A 25,956-nucleotide genomic window follows, 5' to 3' on the forward strand; every position below is an offset into this window, starting at 1 on the left:
ATGAGGGCAGATTGGGGAGCCCAGGGTGGGGAAGTGCACGTCACCACCAGTAAGTCCGTCTGCATTCGAAATTGCAACCTATTCCCTATGTAGTACACTTGTTTTATTTGTATAATTTTTTTATGGGCAAAAGTAGCATACGTAGGGAGTAGGTGCCATTTCAGACATTCCCTCTGTCAGTGTTAAAATACATTCAAAATCAATTTTGTGCTTGCTCAACAGACCTGGGTTCAAATACTATTTCAATTACTTTCACATACTCAATTACTTTCACATACATTTTGAAGTATGTATTCAGATATATTCTATTTGACAAGACAAGTAGTTTAATATTTTGTATTATTTGGAAATACACTTGAAAAGTATTTGAAAAACTGTAATACACTAACTCAAATACACTCCCATGCATTTAACCCAGGTATATGAAATAAGTATTTGAACATACTAGTTGGTTTTGACAAATAACCATTCAAATACTCAAATAAAAGTACTTGTTTAGGGCTGTGTACACAGAAATGATTTGAAATACCAGATATTCAAATACACACGTATTTGAACCCAGGTCTTTCGCTCACAGCCTAATAATAAAGTTTCCTTTTTAAAAGCCATTTTTCTAATGTTTGTTATAGTAATGTACATGAATTCTAGTCCTGAAATCAAGTCAAACATAGTCAAACATTTCCTCCCCCTACTAAAATGGAGGTTGGAATTAATTCAAAGGAGTGTTTTAGCGCTGCGTATGGCGCTACAGACAATGTGCCTTTTGAAAAGGCTATTTCCCTGACATTCTACATGTCTTTGAATGATTCCGACCGGAGGCCTTGAAAATAGGGATGTTTATGTATATTCTGGTACGCATCTACATCAACAAGAGTGCAATTTGTCACAGATACAGTAAAAAAAATAAAAAAAATGGTGTGATGGGGAAACACCCCCATTACCTCATTTTAGCTGCCACAAATTAGGGGAGGGGAGATATACACCTTAATTTAGGTAATTATATGGATTTTTATAAGCATCACAACACTCCAAACTTGTGGGGATTTTTGAAAAGAGAAGGGGAGCTGAAAGGTTGAATTCTGCCACAATAGTCACTCTTTAATAGCATATTTGCAAATTCTAGTCTCTTGTGACAAACTTGGTTCTGGGTCAAGATAAGAAATCCTATTTTGGTTCTTCATCAAAATGTTAATAAGCAAATGCATACATAACCACATTGGGACTCATGTCATTGTCTCTTTAACTAAACATGGGTGCCTGTTTTTCTTTGTCTCCTGTCATTGGCCCCGAATTACCTGTCTGGTGGGAACATTGGAGCTCCATCAGACCTCCAGCTTTGCCAGCTGAACTCCACGTCCGACTCGGACCTAATGAAGACTTGGGGAACAGCCAACCGGGCCCCCCCTCCCTTCAAACCCGACATGCTGTCGCCCCCGGCCTCCAGGGTGGAGCTCCTTTCCCCAGCCAAGGTGAAGGAGCGCACACAGAACGTCACAGACAAGGTCACACAGGTAGGGTGGTGTGTGTGTGTGTGTATATAAGTATAGTATAAAAATGTATACAGTGTATTCACACCCCTTTTCCACATTTTGTGTTACAGCCTGAATTCAAATTGATTAAATGTAGATTTTGTGTCACTGCCCTACACACAATACCCAATAATGTCAAAGTGGAATTATGTTCATAAAAAAATGTCAAGCTGAAATGTCTTGATTCAGTAAATAGTCAACCCCTTTGTTATACGGCAAGCCCAAATAAGTTCAGGAGTAAACGTTTGCTTTACAAGTCACATAATAAGTTGCCTGGACTCTCTGTGTGCAATAGTAGTGTTTAAAACATGATTTTCGAATGACTACCTCCTCTCTGTACCCCACACATACAATTATCTATAAAGTCCCTCAGTTGAGCAGTGAATTTCAAACACAGATTCAACCACAACGACAAGGGAGGTTTTCCAATGCCTCGCAAAGAAGGGCACCTATTGGTAGATGGGTAAAAAAAAAAGAAACAGACATTGAATAGCCCTTTGAGCATGGTGAAGTTAATAATTACACTTTTGATGGTGTATCAATGCACCCAGCCACTGCAAAGATACAGGTGTCCTTCCTAACTCAGCTGCCATAGAGGAAGGAAACTGCTCAGGGATTTCACCATGAGGACAATGGTGACTTTAAAAAAGTTAGTTTATTAATGGCTGTGATAAGAGAGAACTGAGGATGGATCAACAACATGACCTAAATACTAACCTAAATGACAGATTGAAAAGAAGGAAGCCTGTAGCGAATACTCCAAAACATGCATCCTGTTTGCAATAAGGCACTAAAGTAAAACTGCAAACAAAATAACTTCATGTCCTGAATATGAAGTGTTATGTTTGGGGCAAATCCAACAGAACACATCACTGAGTACCACTCTTCAAATTTTCAAGCATGGTGGGAGCTGCATCATGTTATGGGTATGCTTGTAATTGGCAAGGACTAGGGAGTTTTTTGGGATAAAAATAAATGGAATAGAGCTAAGCACAGACAAAATCCAATAAAAGAAAACCTGGTATGCCTGGTCTGGCATGACAACTGCTCGGCCTCCGACCCCAAGGCACTACAGAGGGTAGTGCGTACGGCCCAGTACATCACCGGGGCCAAGCTTCCTGCCATCCAGGATCTCTATTCCAGGTGGTGTCAGAGGAAGGCCCTAAAAATTGTCAAAGACTCCAGCCACCCTAGTCATAGACTGTTCTCTGTGCTACAGCATGGCAAGGAGTACCGGAGCGCCAAGTCTAGGTCCAAGAGGCTTCCAAACCGCTTCTACCCCCATTTTCTTAAAACTGCATTGTTGGTTAAGGACTTGTACACTACCATTCAACTACCAGTTTGGGGTCACTTAGAAATGTCCTTGTTTCTGAAAAAAAAAATTGTCCATTAAAATAACACCAAATTAATCAGAAATACAGTGTAGACATTGTTACTGTTGTAAACGACTATTGTAGCTGGAAACGGCTGATTTTTAATGGAATATCTACAGAGGCCCATTATCAGCAACCATCACTCCTGTGTTCCAATGGCACGTTGTGTTAGCTAATCCAAGTTTATCATCAACTAGTCTAAAGAAGACCAGTTTTATTGCTTCTTTAATCAGAACAACAGCTTTCAGCTGTGCTAACATACATGCAAAAGGGCTTTCTAATGATCAATTAGCCTTTTAAAATGATAAACTTGGATTAGCTAACACAACTTGCCATTGGAACACAGGAGTGATGGTTGCTGATAATGGGCCTGGGTCTATGTAGATATTCCATAAAAAATCTGCTGTTTCCAGCTACAAAAGTAATTTATAACATTAACAATGTCTACACTGTATTTCTGATCAATTTGATGTTATTTTAATGGACAATTTTTTTCTGCTTTTCTTGAAAAAACAAGGACATTGCTAAGTGACCCCAAACTTTTGAACGGTAGTGTATATGTATATTATATTTAACCATATTATATTTAAGTATTCCTCAGGATTCAGTCTCGCTGTGTTTGTATATCTCAGATAGCAACATTTGAGTTGGCTTATCAGAGTTTGGTATTGTGAGACAGCGTAAGCACTTGGAATTATTGTCATCATGAACATCTTAACTCCATATGACGTTACACATAGCGGTCAATTCGTCTAGTTAGTAATATCATATCATATTTCGTATCATGTCATATAATAGTAGGCATCATTTCCACTGTAGGGACAGGGGAATAGTGTAGAAATGTAGAAACTAGATAGTGTAGAAATGCCATAAATTAGCATAGAAAGGCAAAACATTCTAGGGGAAGGTCTCCACCTCCCCACACACACGTTTCCCACAGTTACACAACTTGCATAGAGCTGTCTCCGATCGCTCACTGAATTTATTTGCTCAATGCGGTGCTTTGTTGGTGTATTGAGATTTGTCCTCTAACCCGTGACTCATACTGACTTGGCACCCTACAGGGAAATCATTGATGCCTGGTATCAGTATTAGGGCACGTGGGAGGCAATGTGGTTGACCCGCTAGTGGAAAAATCACTATGGGTGTTGAATAGATGTTATATCTCCTGGGTGTGGAGAATGGCTGGCTGCCACTGTCCAATCTATGCCTGCTGGAGCCCCAGGGACAGCATCCTGGTTCAGTGCCATGGTATAATGTGTGTTTGATATCAGTGAAGGACAACAGGCTGTAGTTTTGTACTGTGCATTCTATAATGTATGTATGGGACCCATGGCCATGACTGTTGACCTTTCTGTCAAAAGGTGATTAGCACATTTAATTGAATCCAATTGAAATGGACATTAACTTAAAGGCTTCATAGAGCATTCCTAGTCTTCATGAGCACTATATGCAGTACCAGTCAAAAGTTTGGAGACACCTACTCATTCCAGGGTTTTTATTTATTTAGACTATTTTCTACGTTGTAGAATAATAGTGAAGATATAACTATGAAATAACACATATGGAATCATGTAGTAACCCAAAAAGTGTTAAATCAATATGTTTTATGTTTTATATTCTTTAAAGTAGCCTTGATGACAGCTTTGCACACTCTTGGCATTCTCTCAACCAGCTTCATGAGGAATGCTTTTCCAACAGTCTTGAAGGAGTTCCCACATATGCTGAGCACTTGTTGGCTGCTTTTCCTTCACTCTGTGGTCCAAATCATATCAATTGGGTTGGGTTGGGTGATTGTGGAGGCCAGGTCATCTGATGCAGCACTCCCTCAATCTCCTTCTTGGTCAAATAGCCCTTACACAGCCTGGAGGTGTGTTTTGGGTCATTGTCCTGTTAAAAAACAAATGATAGTCCCATTAAGCGCAAACCAGATGAGATGGCATATTGCTACAGAATGCTGTGGTAGCCATGCTGGTTAAGTGTGCCATGAAATCTAAATAAATCACAGACAATGTCACCAGCAAAGCACCATCACAACTCCTCCTCCATGCTTCACGGTAGGAACCACATATGAAGAGATCATCCGTTCACCTACTCTGCATCTTTTAACCAGATAAGTTGACAAAGAACACATTCTCATTTACAGCAACAACCTGGGGAATAGTTACAGGGGAGAGGAGGGGGGATGAAAGAGCCAATTGTAAACTGGGGATGATTAGGTAACCGTGATGGTTAGAGGGCCAGATTGGGAATTTTGCCAGGACACCGGGGTTAACACCCCTACTCTTATGGTAAGTATCATGGGATCTTTAGTGACCACAGAGAGTCAAGACACCTGTTTAACATCCCCAAAAGAGACAGAGACAGAAAGACAGCACCCTACATAGGGCAAAGTCCCCAATCACAGCCCTGGGGGAATGGGATATTTATATATCTTTGACCAGGGGAAAGGGTGCCTCCTACTGGCCATCACCACTTGGTCTCCCATCCAGGACCAACCCTGCTTAGCATATAGAAATGGTGCTGTAGGCTACAGTCAGAGTCATCAGATGTTTTTTGGGACAAGGTGCAGAATATTTTTGGGCCTAATTTAGATATGTTTCTGCTTATATAATGAACATCAATACAGTTGAAGTCGGAAGTTTACATACACCTTAGCATACATTGAAACTCAGTTTTTCACAATTCCTGACATTTAATCCTAATAAAAATTCCCTGTCTTAGGTCAGTTAGGATCACCACTTTATTTTAAGAATGTGAAATGTCAGAATAATAATAGAGAGAATTATTTATTTCAGCTTTTATTTATTTCATCACATTCCCAGTGGGTCAGAAGTTCACATACACTCAATTAGTATTTGGTAGCATTGCCTTTAAATTGTTTAACTTGGGTCAAACGCTTCAGGTAGACTTCCACAAGCTTCCCACATTAAGTTGGGGGAATTTTGGCCCATTCCTCCTGACAGAGCTGGTGTAACTGAGTCAGTTTTGTAGGCCTCCTTGCTAGCACAAGCTTTTTCAGTTCTGGCCACAAATCTTCTATAGGATTGAGGTCAGGGCTTTGTGATGACCACTCCAATACCTTGACTTTGTTGTCCTTAAGCCATTTTGCCACAACTTTTGAAGTATGCTTGGGGTCATTGTCCATTTGGAAGACCCATTTGCGACCAAGCTTTAACTTCCTGACTGATGTCTTGAGATGTTGCTTCAATATATCCACATAATTTTCCTACCTCATGATGCCATCTATTTTGTGAAGTGCACCAGTCCCTCCTGCAGCACAGCACCCCCACTACATGATGCTGCCACCCCCGTGCTTCACAGTTGGAATGGTGTTCTTTGGCTTGCAAGCCTCCCCATTTTTCTTCCAAACATAATAATGGTCATTATGGCCAAACAGTTATATTTTTGTTTCATCAGACCAGAAGACATTTCTCCAAAAAGTACGATCTTTGTCCCCATGTGCAGTTGCAAACCGTAGTCTGGCTTTTTTATGGCGGTTTTGGAGCAGTGGCTTCTCCTTTGCTGAGCTTCCTTTCGGGTTATGTCGATATAGGACTCGTTTTACTGTGGCTATACATACTTTTGTACCTGTTTCCTCCAGCATCTACACAAGGTCCTTTGCTCTTGTTCTGGGATTGATTTGCACTTTTTGCACGAAAGTACGTTCTTCTCTAGGAGACAGAATGCGTCTCCTTCCTGAGTGGTATGATGGCTGCGTGGTCCCATGGTGTTTATACTTGCGTACTATTGTTTGTAAAGATGAACGTGGTACCTTCAGGCATTTGGAAATTGCTCCCAAGGATGAACCAGACTTGTGGAGGTCCACAATTTATTTTCTGAGGTCTTGTCTGATTTCTTTTGATTTCCCCATGATGTCAACCAAAGAGGCACTGAGTTTGAAGGTAGGTCTTGAAATACATCCACAGGTACACCTCCAATTGACTCAAATGATGTCAATTAGCCTAACAAAAGATTCTAAAGCCATGACATCATGTTCTGGAATTTTCGAAGCTGTTTAAAGACACAGTCAATTTAGTGAATGTAAACTTCTGACCCACTGGAATTGTGATACAGTGAATTATAAGTGAAATAATCTGTAAACAATTGTTGGAAAAATTACTTGTGTCATGCACAAAGTAGATGTCCTAACCGACTTGACAAAACTATAGTTTGTTAACAAGAAATTTGTGGAGTGGTTGAAAAACGAGTTTTAATGACTCCAACCTAAGTGTATGTAAACTTCCAACTTCAACTGTGTAAACGCAACATGGAACAATTTCACTTAGTTACAGTATATATAAGGAAATCAGTCAATTAAAATAAACGTATTAGGCCCTAATATATAGATTTCACATGACTGTGCAGAGACGCAGCCATGGGTGGGCCTGGGAGGACATAGGCCCACCCACTGCGGAGCAAGGCCCAGCCTATCAGAATGAGTTTTCCCCCACAAACAGGCTTTATTACAGACAGAAATACTCCTCAGTTTCATCAGCTGTCCAGGTGGCTGGTCTCAGATGATCCTGCAGGTGAAGATTTCGGATGTGGAGGTCATGGGCTGGCGTGGTTACACATGGTCTGCAGATGTGAGGCCGGTTGGACGTACTGCCAAATTCTCTAAAACGACATTCAATTCTCTGGCAACAGCTCTGGTGGGCATTCCTGCAGTCAGCATGCCAAATGCATCTGTTGAATTGTGTTGCGCCTTAGTTGGTGGGGGTTCTTACAGGACCCTAACTGCCCAACTGAAACTTTGGATTTGAATTTGAAAGGACAGCCGGTGCGTTCACTTAAATTGAGATATTAACATTTTTCAGTTAAGTTAAGTGCCTGCACCTGCTGTCCTCTCAAATTCAAATCCAAAAGTTCAGTTGAGCAGTTAGGTCCTACAAGAATCCCCACCAACTAAGGCGGTTCCTCAATGAATCCCACCTCCTATGGTGTTCTTGGAAGAAACCTTTTAGGGGCTATTTTCAGTGACTAGAACATTGAGGATCTTAGAAGAACATTTGTTGAACCCCTAATTTGTAGAGTGTAGAAGACTAATAAACCCTTGCTTACCAGAATCATGTCATAAATTATAGAATGAATGCTTCAATTTAGTTAACGTCGTAAAGTTTTTTCTATCATCTCTGCTTCTTTCATGGAGCAAAGACATTTAGGGACCAGGGAGAAAATGCAATAAATAACAAACAAAAAAATATGAAACAGTAAGCCGTGAAAATGAAATGTTTCTGATAAAATATGCATCTAAGCCCGACTGAAATCTTATGTGGTTTTAAGGTTAAGTTTAGCAATTAGATTAAAGGGTTAAGGCTTGGGTTAGCTAAAAAGTTAGGGTTAGCTAACATGCTAAGTAGTTGCAAAGTAACTAAAAAGTAGTAAGTAGTTAAAGTTGCTAATTGACTAAAATGCTGAAGTTCTCCATGATGAGATTCAAACTCAACCTTTGGGTTTCTAGACGTCGAATTGAATTTATTTTGGGTAACAGACATATACAACAAAATGTACAATGTGGACCCAGAGGATATCACTTAACTGCATTAATTAATACACTTGTTTCCAAAATGGTCCTCAATGGTAAAAACAATAACATAATGATTAAAAGGCAAGACCATTTTACAAACAACAATAAATACATTATTCACTGCACATTTCCCTAACCTTAAATCAACCATATTAATTTCACATTAAAACAATCTATTCATTTCATATACCTATCATTCAAATACATACACCTGACCAGAAGTAGGGGGCACAAGGGGCAGTGGAGTAGTTTCTCTTACTTAGACAACATTGTCCCAATTAAAACCTTTGCCTGCTTTTTAAATCTATTTCTACTTGCTTGATCTCCAGGGGGATGCTATTCCACAGACAAGTGCCTGTACAGAAAAACATGCTCCTTGCAGTACTGTTTACTCTTGGGATTTTACAAGACATAACACTAGCTCTGGTATTGTAACTGTGTTGGTTATAGACCATATCAATGTGTTTTTTCATATAACCTGGGACACTATCATTTCAGATGTCAAACATATGATTAAGTTTAAAGGTCCACTCTAGACTCTAAAGGCAACAAGCCCACCTCCTGTAACTCCTGTACCCCTATGTGGGTCCTAGGGGGGGACATTCAGTATATACCTGAACATTATTTTTGCATGACCTGAATTCTCTTTTCCAGCTTTTTTGATAGCCCACTATACCAAGCAGAGTAGGCATAATCAATATTACACTGAATCAAAGGTTGAAACTAGCAGTTTCTTAACTTTGATGTCAACATATCTAGTGTTATGATATAGAAATGTACTTACATTTGTAATTAAGTAACCACCTATCCTATGTAACCATACCAAACGTATCAATCATACTAATTTGAGTGCCGGATTTATGTTTATGTCTAGTCTGAGACCAGGCTGGGCCCGCAGTTAAACCGTTGGGACAGTGGGTTATGAGTCAACCCGAGCATCACTAATCAGTATTGTGTGTTTGTCGGGGTGGGGTACTCATGAGAGGCAGGACCACATGCTGCTTTGAACAACAGTTTATGCAAATTAGCCAGTTCACAGACGTCCACCAAACGGGAGAGTATTTGAGGACTAGAGTCAGTTTGTAAACACAGGTGTTCCCCGATCTCACACCTGATTGATTACGAACATAATCAGAGACAAGGTTATCAGACAGCAAGATCCAGCAAGATTACGTCGATCCCGGAGCAAACTCAAATCATTCCGGAGCTAGCCAGCTGAGGAGTTCCATCAGCCATTCCTGGGCTACAGTCACCTATCCGGACCCGTTTTTTTTTGTTTTGTTGTTGCTGCAGATACGGAGCCCCGCCGGGCCTTCACGACTGACTGCCGACGTTATCTGCCCGAGGGAGTTATCCAACTGGCACCTCCGTCCCGACGTTACCTGAACGCTCATCTGGGGCCCGCTAACCGTTAGCTGTCTTACCGGCTGCTATCTGAATAAGTATATCGGACAATTATTATTATTATTTTTTTCTTTTCTTTTTTTTTTCTTGGGTCACTATATCTATTTTGCCAATTTGGATTGATCCCCTCTACCACACGGAACCCCACTAACCTACCGACGGAAACGCACGAGGTATCTACAAATAGACTTCCATACTATGCTATCTCGCTACCGATAGCCATCTACCCGGCCAGCTGTCTGGATCGCCGTGACCCCAACCAACCTCTACTCACTGGACCCTTATTGATCACTCGATTAAGCATGCCTCTCCTTAATGTAAATATGCCTTGTCCATTGCTGTTCTGGTTAGTGTTTATTGGCTTATTTCACTGTAGAGCCTCTAGCCCTGCTCACTATACCATATCCAACCTCACAGTTCCACCACCCACATATGCGATGACATCACCTGGTTTCAATGATGTTTCTAGAGACAATATCTCTCTCATCATCACTCAATACCTAGGTTTACCTCCACTGTATTCACATCCTACCATACCTTTGTCTGTACATTATTCCTTTAAGCTATTTTATCGCCCCCAGAAACTTCCTTTTACTCTCTGCTCTAGAAGTTCTAGACGACCAATTCTCATAGCTTTTAGCCGTACCCTTATCCTACTCCTCCTCTGTTCCTCTGGTGATGTAGAGGTGAATCCAGGCCCTGCAGTACCTAGCTCCACTCCTATTCCCCAGGCGCTCTCTTTTGATGACTTCTGTAACCGTAATAGCCTTGGCTTCATGCATGTTAACATTAGAAGCCTCCTCCCTAAGTTTGTTTTGTTCACTGCTTTAGCACACTCTGCCAACCCGGATGTTTTAGCCGTGTCTGAATCCTGGCTTAGAAAGACCACCAAAAATTCTGACATTTTCATCCCCAACTACAAGATTTTCAGACAAGATAGAACGGCCAAAGGGGGCGGTGTTGCAATCTATTGCAAAGATTGCCTGCAGAGTTCTGTTTTACTATCCAGGTCTGTTCCCAAACAATTTGAACTTCTACTTTTAAAAATCCACCTCTCTAAAAACAAGTCTCTCACCGTTGCCGCCTGCTATAGACCACCCTCTGCCCCCAGCTGTGCTCTGGACACTATATGTGAACTGATTGCCCCCCATCTATCTTCAGAGCTCGTGCTGCTAGGCGACCTAAATTTTAACATGCTTAACACCCCAGCCACCCTACAATCTAAGCTTGATGCCCTCAATCTCACACAAATTATCAATGAACCTACCAGGTACCACCCCAATTCCGTAAACACGGGTACCCTCATAGATATCATCCTAACAAACTTGCCCTCCAAATACACCTCTGCTGTTTTCAACCAAGATCTCAGCGATCACTGCCTCATTGCCTGCATCCGTAATGGGTCAGCGGTCAAACGACCTCCACTCATCACTGTCAAACGCTCCCTGAAACACTTCAGCGAGCAGGCCTTTCTAATCGACCTGGCCAAGGTATCCTGGAAGGATATTGATCTCATCCCGTCAGTAGAGGATGCCTGGACATTTTTTAAAAATGCCTTCCTCACCATCTTGAATAAGCATGCCCCATTCAAGAAATTTAGAACCAGGAACAGATATAGCCCTTGGTTCTCTCCTGACCTGACTGCCCTTAACCAACAGAAAAACATCCTATGGCGTTCTGCATTAGCATCGAACAGCCCCCGTGATATGGAACTTTTCAGGGAAGCTAGAAACCAGTATACACAGGCAGTTAGAAAAGCCAAGGCTAGCTTTTTCAAGCAGAAATTTGCTTCCTGCAACACAAATTCAAAAAAGTTCTGGGACACTGTAAAGTCCATGGAGAATAAGAACACCTCCTCCCAGCTTCCAACTGCTCTGAAGATAGGAAACACTGTCACCACCGACAAATCCACTATAATTGAGAATTTCAATAAGCATTTTTCTACGGCTGGCCATGCTTTCCACCTGGCTACCCCTACCCCGGACAACAGCACTGCCCTCCCCTCTGCTACTCGCCCAAGCCTTCCCCATTTCTCTTTCTCCCAAATACAGTCAGCTGATGTTCTAAAAGAGCTGCAAAATCTGGACCCTTACAAATCAGCCGGGCTAGATAATCTGGACCCTTTCTTTCTAAAACTATCTGCTGAAATTGTTGCCACCCCTATTACTAGCCTTTTCAACCTCTCTTTCGTGTCGTCTGAGATTCCCAAAGATTGGAAAGCAGCTGCGGTTATCCCCCTCTTCAAAGGGGGGGACACTCTTGACCCTAACAGCTACAGACCTATATCTATCCTACCCTGCCTTTCTAAGGTCTTCGAAAGCCAAGTCAACAAACAGATTACCGACCATTTCGAATCCCACCATACCTTCTCCGCTATGCAATCTGGTTTCAGAGCTGGTCATGGGTGCACCTCAGCCACGCTCAAGGTCATAAACGATATCTTAACCGCCATCGATAGGAAACAATACTGTGCAGCCGTATTCATTGACCTGGCCAAGGCTTTTGACTCTGTCAATCACCACATCCTCATCGGCAGACTCGACAGCCTTGGTTTCTCTAATGATTGCCTCGCCTGGTTCACCAACTACTTCTCTGATCGAGTTCAGTGTGTCAAATCGGAGGGTCTGTTGTCCGGGCCTCTGGCAGTCTCCATGGGGGTGCCACAGGGTTCAATTCTTGGACCGACTCTCTTCTCTGTATACATCAATGATGTCGCTCTTGCTGCTGGTGATTCTCTGATCCACCTCTACGCAGACGACACTATTCTGTATACTTCTGGCCCTTCTTTTGACACCGTGTTAACAACCCTCCAGGCGAGCTTCAATGCCATACAACTCTCCTTCCGTGGCCTCCAATTGCTCTTAAATACAAGTAAAACTAAATGCATGCTCTTCAACCGATCGCTGCCTGCACCTGCCCGCCTGTCCAACATCACTACTCTGGACGGCTCTGACTTAGAATATGTGGACAACTACAAATACCTAGGTGTCTGGTTAGACTGTAAACTCTCCTTCCAGACTCACATCAAACATCTCCAATCCAAAGTTAAATCTAGAATTGGCTTCCTATTCCGCAACAAAGCATCCTTCACTCATGCTGCCAAACATACCCTTGTAAAACTGACCATCCTACCAATCCTCGACTTCGGTGATGTCATTTACAAAATAGCCTCCAAAACCCTACTCAATAAATTGGATGCAGTCTATCACAGTGCCATCCGTTTTGTCACCAAAGCCCCATATACTACCCACCACTGCGACCTGTACACTCTCGTTGGCTGGCCCTCGCTTCATACTCGTCGCCAAACCCACTGGTTCCAGGTCATCTACAAGACCCTGCTAGGTAAAGTCCCCCCTTATCTCAGCTCGCTGGTCACCATAGCAACACCTACCTGTAGCACGCGCTCCAGCAGGTTTATCTCTCTGGTCACCCCCAAAACCAATTCTTCCTTTGGCCGCCTCTCCTTCCAGTTCTCTGCTGCCAATGACTGGAACGAACTACAAAAATCTCTGAAACTGGAAACACTTATCTCCCTCACTAGCTTTAAGCACCAGCTGTCAGAGCAGATCATAGATTACTGCACCTGTACATAGCCCATCTATAATTTAGCCCAAACAACTACCTCTTTACCTACTGTATTTATTTATTTATTTTCCTCCTTTGCACCCCATTATTTCTGTCTCTACTTTGCGCTTTCTTCCACTGCAAACCAACCATTCCAGTGTTTTTATTTTTTATTTTACTTGCTGTGTTGTATTTACTTCGCCACCATGGCCTTTTTATATTTTTATTTATTTATACATATATTTGTTTGCCTTCACCTCCCTTATCTCACCTCACTTGCTCACATTGTATATAGACTTATTTTTTTTCACTGTATCATTGACTATATGTTTGTTTTACTCCATGTGTAACTATGTGTTGTTGTATGTGTCGAACTGCTTTGCTTTATCTTGGCCAGGTCGCAATTGTAAATGAGAACGTGTTCTCAATTTGCCTACCTGGTTAAATAAAGGTTAAATAAAAATAAAATAAAAAAAAAGATCCCTTATTCCTCTCCAACTATAAATGTGAAAGGGAGAAAATACCTTACAGCTAGCTATCTGTTGTCTTTTCTATGTGATCTGGAGTTAATCAGCGACACTATTGCTATGCTGGGGTTGTGATAGACAATAGTTGACTACTTTGTCCATAAGAGCTGGTCTGGATGGCTTTGTTAAGGCGGTAAATTAGTTAATAGACCAATAAGAAAGCGTTCCAAAACTCAAATAAAAATGAGTTTTCCCCTCCCCTCTCAGCCCACTGACAGTCCTAGCAAAATTCTTGCTTGAGAAATTGCTCTTTGCTAAGAAGCTATTGTTTCTTTTTGACCATTTTAATTGAAAAACAATCACAGTAAGGTACTTAATTGTTCCCCAGAAATATGATATTGAGATTTAAAAAAAACAGCTGCATTAGACCTTTAAAAGGACAATATCATTTTTTTATTTACATTTATTTTGACCCTGAAAGTGGGCTAGGAGAAACTGTAATCCAGTGTTGGTTTAAACAGCCAACTTCATCTAACTTTAGCCATGGCTAACCAAAAACACAATAGGATTAAAATGGGGAAACAATGACAGAAGATATTTACAAATCCGAACCACAGATTTCTTTTTCTTGCGCAGAATACTACTTTCAAGGTAAAATAAAACATTTTAAAAGTAACAAGTAAAAAAAAAAAAATGTCCTTTAAGAACTGTTGTTTTTGTGTGTGTTTGTTATGTAGTACATGGTGGAGGAAGTGCTTGAATATATATTTTAATGTTTTTGAATAGTGAATACAATAGACAGAAATGTACATCAATGTGAGTATAAATGAGCCTATTTCAATCTCACCCTCTATGTAACACGTTTTGTACAGTCCCTTTAACAAGTATTTATACCCCTTGACTTACAGCTGTGTCTTTCTGGGTAAGTCTCTAAGAGCTTTCCACACTTGGATTGTGCAACATTTGGCAATTTATTATTTAAAAAAATATTCAAGCTCTGTCAAATTGGTTGTTGATCATTGCTAGAGAACCATTTTCAGGTCTTGCCATAGATTTTGAAGTAGATTTAAGTCAAAACTGTAACCTGGCCACTCAGGAACATTCACGGTCTTCTTGGTAAGCAACTCCAGTGTAGATTTGGACTTGTGTTTTAGGTTATTGTCCTACTGATGGAAAGCAGACAACCAGGTTTTCTGTGCTAAGCACCATTCTGTTTCTTTTTATCCTTAAAACTCCAATCCTTAACGATACAAGCATACCCATAACATGATGCAGCCACCATTATGCTTGAAAATATGGAGAGTGATACTCAGTAAAGTGTTGTATTGGTTTGCCTCAAACATAACATTTTGTATGCAGGACAAAGTTAATTGCGTAGCAATTTTTGGGGGCAGTATTACATGCTGACCACACTGCTCACGTCGTGTGTGCTGCAAAATACATTACACATACATGTTATTCAATCATTGCCTCCCATTGCTCATGCGCGTCAACAAGCGTCTGTATAGCCAGGCGCTAAAATAGAACTTGGTTCTATTTGTGACGCGCTGCAAGTCCTGCCTCTCCCATCTCATTAGTTTTTCGGATCATATACCCACGTGGGTGATTGAAAGCTGAACTGAGGTCCACACTCTAGTCAGTTGTGTTAATGCACCTTAAAGTTGGTTGCCAACCACCATATAAAGTCCAAAGAACAAGCCTGTAGGAGATTACTAGAAACTAACGGTTTAACGTTACCCTTTCATCTGTGGATTAATTGTCGGAGTAGAGGACAAATTAACTAGCAACAGAAAGCTAGCTAGCCATTGTCATAAATGTTTAATACTTTTCGACCTGTTCCCAAATTAATATAGTTGGTTCAGAGTTTGTTTTGATATTTCAACCTGTGTGTCGCGATGGCGATCTGGTGAGCATGTTACTTTAGTGCCTTGTTGCAAACAGGATGCATGTGTTTGAATATTTCTATTCTGTACAGGCTTTCTTCTTTTCATTCTTCCAATTAGGTTAGTATTGTGGAGTAACTGCAATGTTGTTGATCCATCCTCAGTTTTCTCATATCACAGCCATTAACTTCTCTAGGGTAGGGGGCAGCATTCGGAATTTTGGATGAAAAGCATGCCCAAATTAAATTGCCTGCTACTCGGGCCCAGAAGATATGATATGCATATAACTGGTAGATTTGGATAGAAAACACTCTAAAGTTTGTAAAACTGTTAGAATAGTGTCTGTGAGTATAGCAGAACTGATTTGGCAGGCGAAAACCTGAGAAAAATCCATTCGGGAAGTCGTTTTTTTTGTTGGTTTTGTAGTTTTCTATTCAATGCCATTACAGTATCCATTGACTTAGGACTCACATTGCAGTTCCTATGCCTTCCACTAGATGTCAACAGTCTTTAGAAATTGTTTCAGGCTTGTATTCTGAAAGGAGCAAGTAAGAGCAGTCTGAATGAGTGGACCCTAAAGTGTCACAGAGCTTTTTCATGCGCACGACCGAGAGTGCCTTTCTTGTTTACCTTTTATATTGACAACGTTATTGTCCGGTTGAAATATTATCGATTATTTAGGCTAAAAACAACCTGAGAATTGAATATAAACATTGTTTGACATGTTTCTATGAACTTTACGGATACAATTTAGATTTTTTGTCTGCCTGTTTTGACTGCGTTTGAGCCTGTGGATTACTGAAGAAAACGTGGGAACAAAACGGAGGTTTTTGGATATAAAGAGACTTTATCAAACAAAAGGAACATTTATTGAGTAAATTAATGTCTGCTGAATGCAACCATATGAAGATCATCAAAGGTAAGGGATTAATTTTATCTCTATTTCTGACTTGTGTAACTCTTCTACTTGTCTGGTTACTGTTTGTAATGATTTGTCTGCTGGGCTATGTTCTCAAATAATCGTAAGGTATGCTTTCGCCGTATTTTTTAAATCTGACATCGTGGTTGGATTCACAAGAAGTTAATCTTTGAACCTATGTAAAATATGTTTTGTGTTTTGGATTTGGCGCCCAGCAGTTTCACTGGCTGTTGAAGAGGTGGGACGCTAACGTCTCACGTACCCTAGAGAACTCTAACGGTTTTAAATTCACCATTGGCCTCATGGTGAAATTCCTGAGCAGTTTCCTTCCTTTTCAGGAACTGAGTTTGTGACTGGGTGTATTGGCAACTGCATCTTTGTAGTGACTGGGTGTATCGATACACCATCCAAAGTGTAATTAATTGTCACCATGCTCAAAGGGATATTCAATGTCTGCTTTTTTTTTTACCCATTTACCAATAGGTGCCCTTCTTTGCAAGATATTGGAAAACTGTCCTGGTCTTTGTGGTTGAAATTCACTGCTCGACCGAGGGACCTGGTTTATGAGGGTACAGAGATGGGGTTAGTCATTAAACAAATCGTGTTAAACACTTATTGCACACAAAGTGAGTCCTTGAAATAACAAAGGGGTTGAATACTTATTGACTAAAAACATTTGTTTTTAATTTGTAAAAATTCCACTTTGTCATTATGGGGTATTGTGTGTAGGCCAGTGAAAAACAAATCTCAATTTAATCCATTTTAAATTCAGGATGTAACACAAAATGTGGAAAAGGTCAAGGGGTGTGAATACTTTCTCAAGGCACCGTATCTGTTTACTGAGAAAAGCAATACATGAACATATACACAATCAATAGGCTACAGCAGGTTGCACTACTTGCCTTCAAATCAAAGTAATAAGTATTGATTAGTAATTGGTGTGCGAGCACTTGCTGAATGCCTCTGGCCCCACTCTATGCTAATGAAACACTGAAATATAATTTGGATCTCTGTTAGGTTCTGTCTCTGGGTGCTGACGTCCTGCCGGAGTACAAAATCGAGGCCCCGGTCACCCACGCATGGACCATGCTGCACTACAGCCCCGTCAAAGCGGCGTGGGATTGGGTTATCCTGCTCCTGGTCCTCTACACAGCCCTCTTCACCCCCTACTCGGCCGCCTTCCTATTGGATGAGCGTGGGGACTCGCTGCGGCGGCGTTGCGGCTATACCTGCAATCCACTAAATGTGGTGGACCTCATGGTGGATGTGCTGTTCATCGTGGATATCGGGATCAACTTTCGCACAACGTTCGTCAACCCCAACGACGAGGTGGTGACCCAGCCGTGGAAGATCGCTGTGCATTACCTCAAGGGGTGGTTTGCCATCGACCTGGTGGCCGCCCTACCCTTCGACCTGCTTATCTTCCGCTCAGGGTCTGACGAGGTGAGAATAATGCAACCAACCTTTTTGGTGGGCTAACACTTTCCTTGAAGCCAACAGGTATAATGCATTATAAAGCATTTACGCCTTTAATAAGACATCAAAAGTGGGTTAATCTCTCAATGATCCTGAGTAAATACCAACCAGATAGGCATAAAATATTATAACCCTTATAAGACAATATAAAGGTTTAAGCTTATTTAGCGGACATGAGTTGGGCTCATGGTCTCATGATGAGTTAACCATGTCTGCAATAAAAAAAAAGTCAGTTGCCATCAGTCCAAGAAAGAATTCCCTTTTGATCTAATGGTCAAGATGCTGGTTTCTCCCATGGGAGAGCAGGTTTCAGATCCCACTAGGGACACCAAGCATGAACATTTCCTGTGTTACTTATTTACGACAACATTTGCTAGTAACCTGTAGCCATTTTCCCATCAATTCATTCTGCTTCTCTTTTCCCATCTTCTCGCTACTATTCTCAATAAATGGCCACCTACTAAAGATGGCCACCTTGATTGGCCTGCTGAAAACAGCGCGGCTACTTCGGTTGGTTCGTGTGGCACGGAAGCTCGACCGCTACTCAGAGTACGGGGCAGCTGTCCTCTTTCTGCTCATGTGCACCTTTGTGCTCATCGCCCATTGGCTGGCCTGTATCTGGTACGCTGTTGGCTACGTGGAGAGGCCCTACACTGAGACGGGTTGGCTGGACAACCTGGCTGAGCAGCTTGGCAAGGCGTACAACGCAAGTGAACCTGGCTCGGGTCCGTCCGCTAAGGACTATTACATCACTGCACTCTACTTTACCTTCAGCAGCTTGACCAGTGTGGGCTTTGGGAACGTCTCCCCCAACACCAACTCAGAGAAGCTCTTCTCCATCTGTGTTATGGTTATTGGCTGTAAGTCCCTAAATGTTCGATTTACTCAGACCACATTCACAATCCATACACACTGCATTCAAAAGTAGTACATTTCATAAATACTTATGTCAACAACTGCAAGATATTTTTATTATGTCACTTATACTGCATTATCAACGTGCAATTGTTGACATAAGCCTTTATAAGCCCCATTGGCTCCTCCTCATCCTCCAGCTCTCATGTACGCCAGCATCTTTGGAAACGTGTCGGCAATCATCCAGCGCCTATACTCAGGGACGACGCGCTACCACACCCAGATGCTGAGGGTCAAGGAGTTTATCCGCTTCCACCAGATCCCCAGCGGGCTTCGCAACCGCCTGGAGGAGTACTTCCAGCACGCCTGGTCCTACACCAATGGCATTGACATGAATGCAGTGAGTAGAAAACCGGCCACCAAACTCGTAAGAAACACTTTCTTCGGTAACACTTTACGTAAAACCTGCAGGTATAATGCATTATGATGCAGTTATAATGCATTGTAAGACTTGTCATGAGCATGTATGACCTCCTTATGTCTTATAATCCTGCCATCATGATCCTGACTAAATACCAGCCATTTTCAGTCAGTTAAGGTGTAGTACATTGAGAAATAACATATTATAAGCCTTAAGAAATTATAAAGGCTATGTGCTTATAACATGTTATAAAGCATTATACCTGTAGACTATCTTCTGGTCAACAAATCTATTCAAATCCCCAAGGCATCCAGCGTAATAAACTGCAGTGCTGAAAACTCAGTTTACATTGAGAATGCCCTATTGCAAAATTACTGATTTTGACATTTATGTTGACTTTCCATCTTCCTCCCAAGGTGCTGAAGGGTTTTCCAGAGTGCTTGCAGGCTGATATATGTCTGCACCTGAACCGCAGTCTGCTGCAAAACTGCAAGGCGTTCCGGGGGGGCAGCAAGGCCTGTCTGCGGGCTCTGGCAATGTGCTTCAAGACTATACATGCCCCACCAGGGGATACACTCATCCACTCTGGAGACATCCTCAACTCTCTCTTCTTTGTCACTCGCGGTACCATCCAGGTCACCCATGATGATGTCGTGGTGGCCATACTGGGTAAGGAAGGCTATGAAATCTATTGTTCAGTTCACTGCAGCTGGCGACTGGAACGAGCTGCAACAAACACTCAAACTGGACAGTTTTATCTCAATCTCTTCATTCAAAGATCAATCGTGGACACTTACTGACAGATGTGGCTGCTTGGCGTGATATTGTTGTCTCTACCTTCTTGCCCTTTGTGCTGTTGTCTGTGCCCAATAATGTTTGTACCATGCTGTGTTGTTGTCGTGTTTCTGCCATGTTGTTGTCTATATGTAGTGTTGTGTTCTCGTAGTGATGTGTGTTTTGTCCTATATTATTATTTTTTTAATTCCAGCCCCCGTACCCGCAGGTGGCCTTTTGCCTTTTGGTAGGCCGTCATTGTAAATAAGAATTTGTTCTTAACTGATTTGCCTAGTTAAATAAATACATGTGTCAGATCTGCTGCATTTGCTTTAGCTATATGTTAGTCATTGATGTCTTTCAAACTATTTTAGAAATGTAAATGTAGTTTCTGAAGATCATTCTCCTTCTCATGTCTATGGTTAACAGCAGAAAGAGGCTAAATATTCTATTTAAGGTATTTTCAGATTTTCTTGAACAGATATAGAATGACAGTGGGGGAAGGATAGTGAAGTTGTCAAAGGGCAGTAGGCCAGACTCGAACCTATGCCGACACCGTAGACGTGTGCTGGAGGCTGCGGCATTGCCACTAGACCAGCCAGACCACAGCTAAATACAGTATCCTCTTAAACAGATGTGAATCATATACACTAACTACATCCTACAGTTCAGCATTCTTTAAAATAACAGCCATCTATAAGTGATGCCATCCCCCTTAATGTACTCTCACTGTCCCCCTTCCTCCCTCTATCCTGTAGGGAAGAATGACATCTTTGGGGAGCCTATCCACATGTATGCAGAGCCAGGCAAGTCCAACTCTGACGTGCGCGCCATCACTTACTGTGACCTGCACCGGATTCAGAGGGATGACCTGCTCGAAGTTCTAGACATTTATCCAGGCTTTGCCGACAACTTTTGGGCAAACTTGGAGTTCACCTTTGACCTAAGAGACGTAAGAAGAAAAACACACACACACGCACGCACGTGGCTAAACTGAGAAAATTTGGGATATTCCATTTTATTTGGGATATTTATGGTATTGATGAACAAGATCCTTTTGGTTCACTGTGTCCAATGAAATGGGATTGTTGGCACTGTATCAGTGTATTGGGATGTGTTCAGTTTGTGTCTTGCCATTTCTGTATGTCTGGTATGTCAGGCTGACCAGGTCCCACCAATACTGTTGGCTGATGATTCTGGTGATGATTGTGGATACAGTCGTAGTAAGCCACGACACAGGGGACACTCGCTGGACTGTCGCAACGGTCCTGGTAAGTTAAGTTGATTAGTTGAATCAGGGGCTGTATGTATCAAGCGAGCTAGCTGTATGGACTTATTTTTTACATTCTACTTTGGACAGACGGCATGGACCAGGACGACCCATACCCCTACCGCCAACGCCATTCGGTCCCACAGCCCCCCTGGGAGGAGGGCTGCAGCTGTGAGTCGCCTTGCTCCCAGTCCAGCGAGGACCTAAACAAGCCCCTAACCCAAGGGGGCAAGGTGGAGCTGTACCCTCCGGACGACGATTGGCTGGAATACTCCCCCTCAGTGGTGCGGCTGAAGCCCCCTAGTGGCGCCACAGTGGGCAGAGAGGCCCCCATGGACAGGGCTCAACCAGGTACAGTATGAGCAGTATGGTACCTCCATTTCAATTGTATGTTATGTAGCATTACTGGACCGGAGGGTTGTTGATTCGAATCCCAAAAGAATCAAAAAGACATCAGTTGATCAACAATAATGTTCTGTTATTTTCACTCTGTAAATGTTTCCAGCCACTTCTAACCTCTCACCGAACATGTCTGGGTATGTTCAATACTGGCCAGAGAGGCAGTCGGTCCAGTACTCCAACAGGCAGTGGCGCTCCTCTTCGGTTCGGACCTCATACCACCCGCCCCCGTTCACAGAGGAGAGGCCCAGTGAGCTGGAGTCCCGACTGGAACTACTACAGTCACAGCTCAACAGGTGCGAGGAACAACACGCTTACTATTACAAAACGATTTTCAACAGTTGAGCCAGACAAACAGCTGAGCCTGCACATTTTAGCTTATTTTCAACTTACCTAGGGTGCAACGCTGGCTGATACGATCTGAAAGAAAATGTTTCCTGAGCTGAAATAAAAGATCCCAGAAATGTTCCATATGCACAAAAAGCTTATTTAGCTCACATTTTGTGCACTAATTTGTTTACATCCCTGTTAGTGAGAATTTCTCCTTTGCCAAGATAATCCATCCACCTGACAGGTATGGCATATCAAGAAACTGGTTAAACAGCATGATCATTACACAGTTGCGCCTTGTGCTGGGGACAATAAAAGCCACAACACAATGCCACACGTCTCAAGTTGAGGGAGCATGCAATTGACATGCTGACTGCAGGAATGTCCACCAGAGCTGTTGCCAGAGAATTGAATGTTAATCTCTCTACCATAAGCCACCTCCAATGTCTTTTAGAGAATTTGGCAGTACGTCCAACCGGCCTCACAACCGCAGACCACGTGTAACCACGCCAGCCCAGGTCCTCCACATCCTGCTTCTTCACCTACAGGATCGTCTCAGACCAGCCACCCGGACAGCTGATGAAACTGTGGGTTTTGCACAACCGAAGAAACTGTCTCAGGGAAGCTCATTTGCGTGGTCGTCCTCACCAGGGTCTGACTGCAGTTCGGCATCGTAACCGACTTCAGTGGGCAAATGCTCACCTTGGATGGCCACTGTCACGCTGGAGAAGTATACTCTTCACGAATGAATCCCAGTTTCACCTGTACCGGGCACATGGCACAGATGAATGGCCTTGTGTGGGTGAGCGATTTGCTGTTTTCAACGTTGTGAACAGTGACACGTGGTGGCGGTGGGGTTATGGTATGGGCAGGCATAAGCTACAGACAATGAACATAATTGCATTTTATCGATGGCAATTTGAATGCACAAAGATACCATGACGATATCCTGAGGCCCATTGTTGTGCCATTTATCCGCCACCATCCCCTCCTGTTTCAGCATGATAAATGCACAGCCGACGTTGCAAGGATCTGTATACAATTCCTGGAACCTGAAAATGTCCCAGTTCTTCCATGGCCTGTATACGCACCAGACATGTCACCCATTGAGCACGTTTGGGATGTTCTGGTTCAATGTGTACAACAGCGTGTTCCAGTTCCTGCCAATACCTTGCAACTTCGCAGAGCCATTGAAGAGAAGTGGGACAACATTCCACAGGCCCACAGTCAACACAGTCAACTTTATGCAAAGGAGATGTAGCGCCATAGGAGACAAATGGTGGTCATACCAGATACTGACTTGATCGCTGATCCACACCCCTACCTTTTTTATTAAGGTATGTGACCAACAGATGCATATCTGTATTCTCAGTCATATGAAATCCGACTGATTTCCTTATGAACTGTAACTCAGTAAATAGTTTTAATTTACACTTTACCTTAAAATGGACCATCTCTAATTCAAACAAAAGCAGTTCCTGTACCCCCACTCCACACATTAACAAACTGGAGCTTATGGAGTTAGACTAACTTTGACCAGAGAGACATTCCACTTAGTTATCTGGAAGGTCTTTAATGGCAACAGTGAATACATGACTACTACGTAATCCTCCTTTTCCTTCCCTCTTTCTGCCCCCTTTATCCCTCCATTACCAGACTGGAGATTCAAATGACTGCCGATATCAACGTCATCCTGCAGCTGCTCCAAAGGCAGATAACGCCGGTACCGCCCGCTTACAGCACTGTGTCAGCCATAGACTCACCTGGCCTATATGGGACAGGTGCGCCAGTGTTGCACACCATGTACCAGATCCCACCCATACAGATGGACAACCAAGCATCCACGCAGGTAGGAATTCTGATACATGGAGAGCATGATGGTGAACACAAAAACAAAATCTGTCAAAGCACCTGAAACATTCACAGAAGCTGTGTTACTGTAGTTAAACCTCCAACCTGTGACTGAATACTCACCCTTGATTGTTTTGTTGTAGAGCTCTGCCCAGCCTGACCTCAAGTTACCCCTGAAATCCCAGGAGTCGCTGTCGAGCGGTATCCATCTGACTGTTGAGTCCGACGACACCATGTCCATCACCCCGGACATGGAGCCGACCGTGTCACTCTCCTCCCAGCCGACGGTCAAGCGGTCACTGTCTCTCATGGAAACGTCCAGACTAAGTGGCAGCCTCCGCTTCCCCTCATTGCCCGGGAAACTGGACGCCTCAGGGCAGGCGGAGATCCAGAAACATCTCTCAGATCCTGTGCTTTCTGTGACCTGAGACCCCTGTCCCTAGTTCTCCAAACCTGGGATCCTACAGACTGCTTCCACTCATATACGGATTGCAAGATAGTAGCAAAACATGTCTTTCCAGGCCTTGCCCTTTAACATCCCCTATGTACTGAGATCGGAGTAGGTGGATGAGCTTAAACAACCGTTAAAGTCCTGCTAACTTTAGCCACCACTAGCCAAAAATGAAATTGATGGGGACATGGCATGCGGAACTGTACGAAAAAGGTAAAATCATGTAACATCAAACCAAATAATGAGTTGATTACAGTTGTTTTGGCCATGTTTATACAAGTACTGAATGCCCCCATCACTTTCATAGATTTTTTGCTAGCGTCGGCTAGGGTTAGCTGAAGATTTTAATGGCTGTTCAGAGAAAACCGAACCATAAATACGATTCTCATGGCTCATAAAATACTTTCAGGGTGAAAAACCATCTAACATTAAGTTGTAAAACACTGAACTTCCCCTTTAAGATTAAGTGCCTAGGGGAGGGGGTTGAGGTTGTTTATGGAAAGGCTGAATTCCATGTCACTCCCTTCCCCTTGTCCTTCCATTTGCGCATTCACGCGCTCCTCCGACATATGCAAATGTCCCAAAGCAGAGGGAGTGAAAATTAGTGGGTGTAGGGGCTAATTAGACCCTCCAATAGCCACTTCAAATCAAATGTATTTGTCACATACGTGTTTAGCAGATGTTATTGTGGGTGTAGCGAAATGCTCGTTTCTAGCTCCAACAGTGCAGTAATATCTAACAATATACACAATCTAAAGTAAAGGAATGGAATTAAGACTAAATAAATATTTGGACGAGCAACATCAGAGCAGCATAGACTAAGATACAGTAGAATAGGATAGAATACAGTATATACACATATGAGATGAGTAATGCAAAATATGTATACATTAAAGTGACTAGTGTTCTATTATTTAACTGGACAGTGATTTCAAGTCTATGTATATAGGGCAGCAGCCTCTAATGTGCTAGTGATGGCTATTTAACAGTCTGATGGCCTTGAGATAGCTGGTTTTTCAGTCTCTCGGTCCCAGCTTTGATGCACCTGTACTGACCTCGCCTTCTGGATGATAACGAGGTGAACAGGCAGTGGCTCGGGTGGTTGTAGTCCTTGATCTTTTTGACCTTCCTGTGACATCGAGTGCTGTAGCTGTCCTGGAGGGCAGGTAGCTTACCCCCGGTGATGCGTTGAACAGACCGCACCACCCTCTGGAGAGCCCTGTGGTTGCGGGCGGTGCAGTTGCTGTACCAGGCAGTGATACAGCCCAACAGGATGTTTTCAATTGTGCATCTGTAAAAGTTTTAGGGTTTTAGGTGCCTTCTTCACCACACTGTCTGTGTGGGTGGACCATTTCAGTTTGTCAGTGATGTGTACGGCGAGGAACTTGAAGCTTTCCACCTTCTCCACTGCGGTCCCGTCTGTGGGGGTGATCTCTCTGCTGTTTCCTGAAGTCCACGAT

The 25,956-nt window shown here is 42.6% G+C and overlaps 1 protein-coding gene across 1 annotated transcript; it reads left to right on the plus strand.

Moving 5' to 3' along the window:
* Positions 1-25,161, plus strand: kcnh6b (potassium voltage-gated channel, subfamily H (eag-related), member 6b). Its single transcript, XM_071392496.1, has 12 exons — positions 1-49; positions 1,327-1,511; positions 17,687-18,112; positions 18,612-19,005; positions 19,201-19,400; positions 19,838-20,090; positions 20,954-21,147; positions 21,355-21,466; positions 21,556-21,816; positions 21,971-22,160; positions 23,851-24,043; positions 24,189-25,161. Exons 1-12 carry the CDS (start codon positions 1-3, stop codon positions 24,471-24,473), a joined length of 2,742 nt encoding a protein of 913 aa, XP_071248597.1. The 3' UTR covers positions 24,474-25,161.
* The last annotated feature ends 795 nt before the right edge of the window (positions 25,162-25,956 follow it).

This window comes from Salvelinus alpinus, chromosome 3 (assembly GCF_045679555.1).
Source record: "Salvelinus alpinus chromosome 3, SLU_Salpinus.1, whole genome shotgun sequence".
NCBI classification, from domain to species: Eukaryota; Metazoa; Chordata; class Actinopteri; order Salmoniformes; family Salmonidae; genus Salvelinus; species Salvelinus alpinus.

Coding starts and splice junctions, on each gene's coding strand:
- kcnh6b (XM_071392496.1), top strand. CDS start 1: ATGAGGGCAGATTGGGGAGCCCAGGGTGGGGAAGTGCACGTCACCACC. Junction 20,091..20,953: donor TGTCGTGGTGGCCATACTGG/GTAAGGAAGGCT, acceptor TCTATCCTGTAG/GGAAGAATGACATCTTTGGG. Junction 21,817..21,970: donor CATGGACAGGGCTCAACCAG/GTACAGTATGAG, acceptor AAATGTTTCCAG/CCACTTCTAACCTCTCACCG.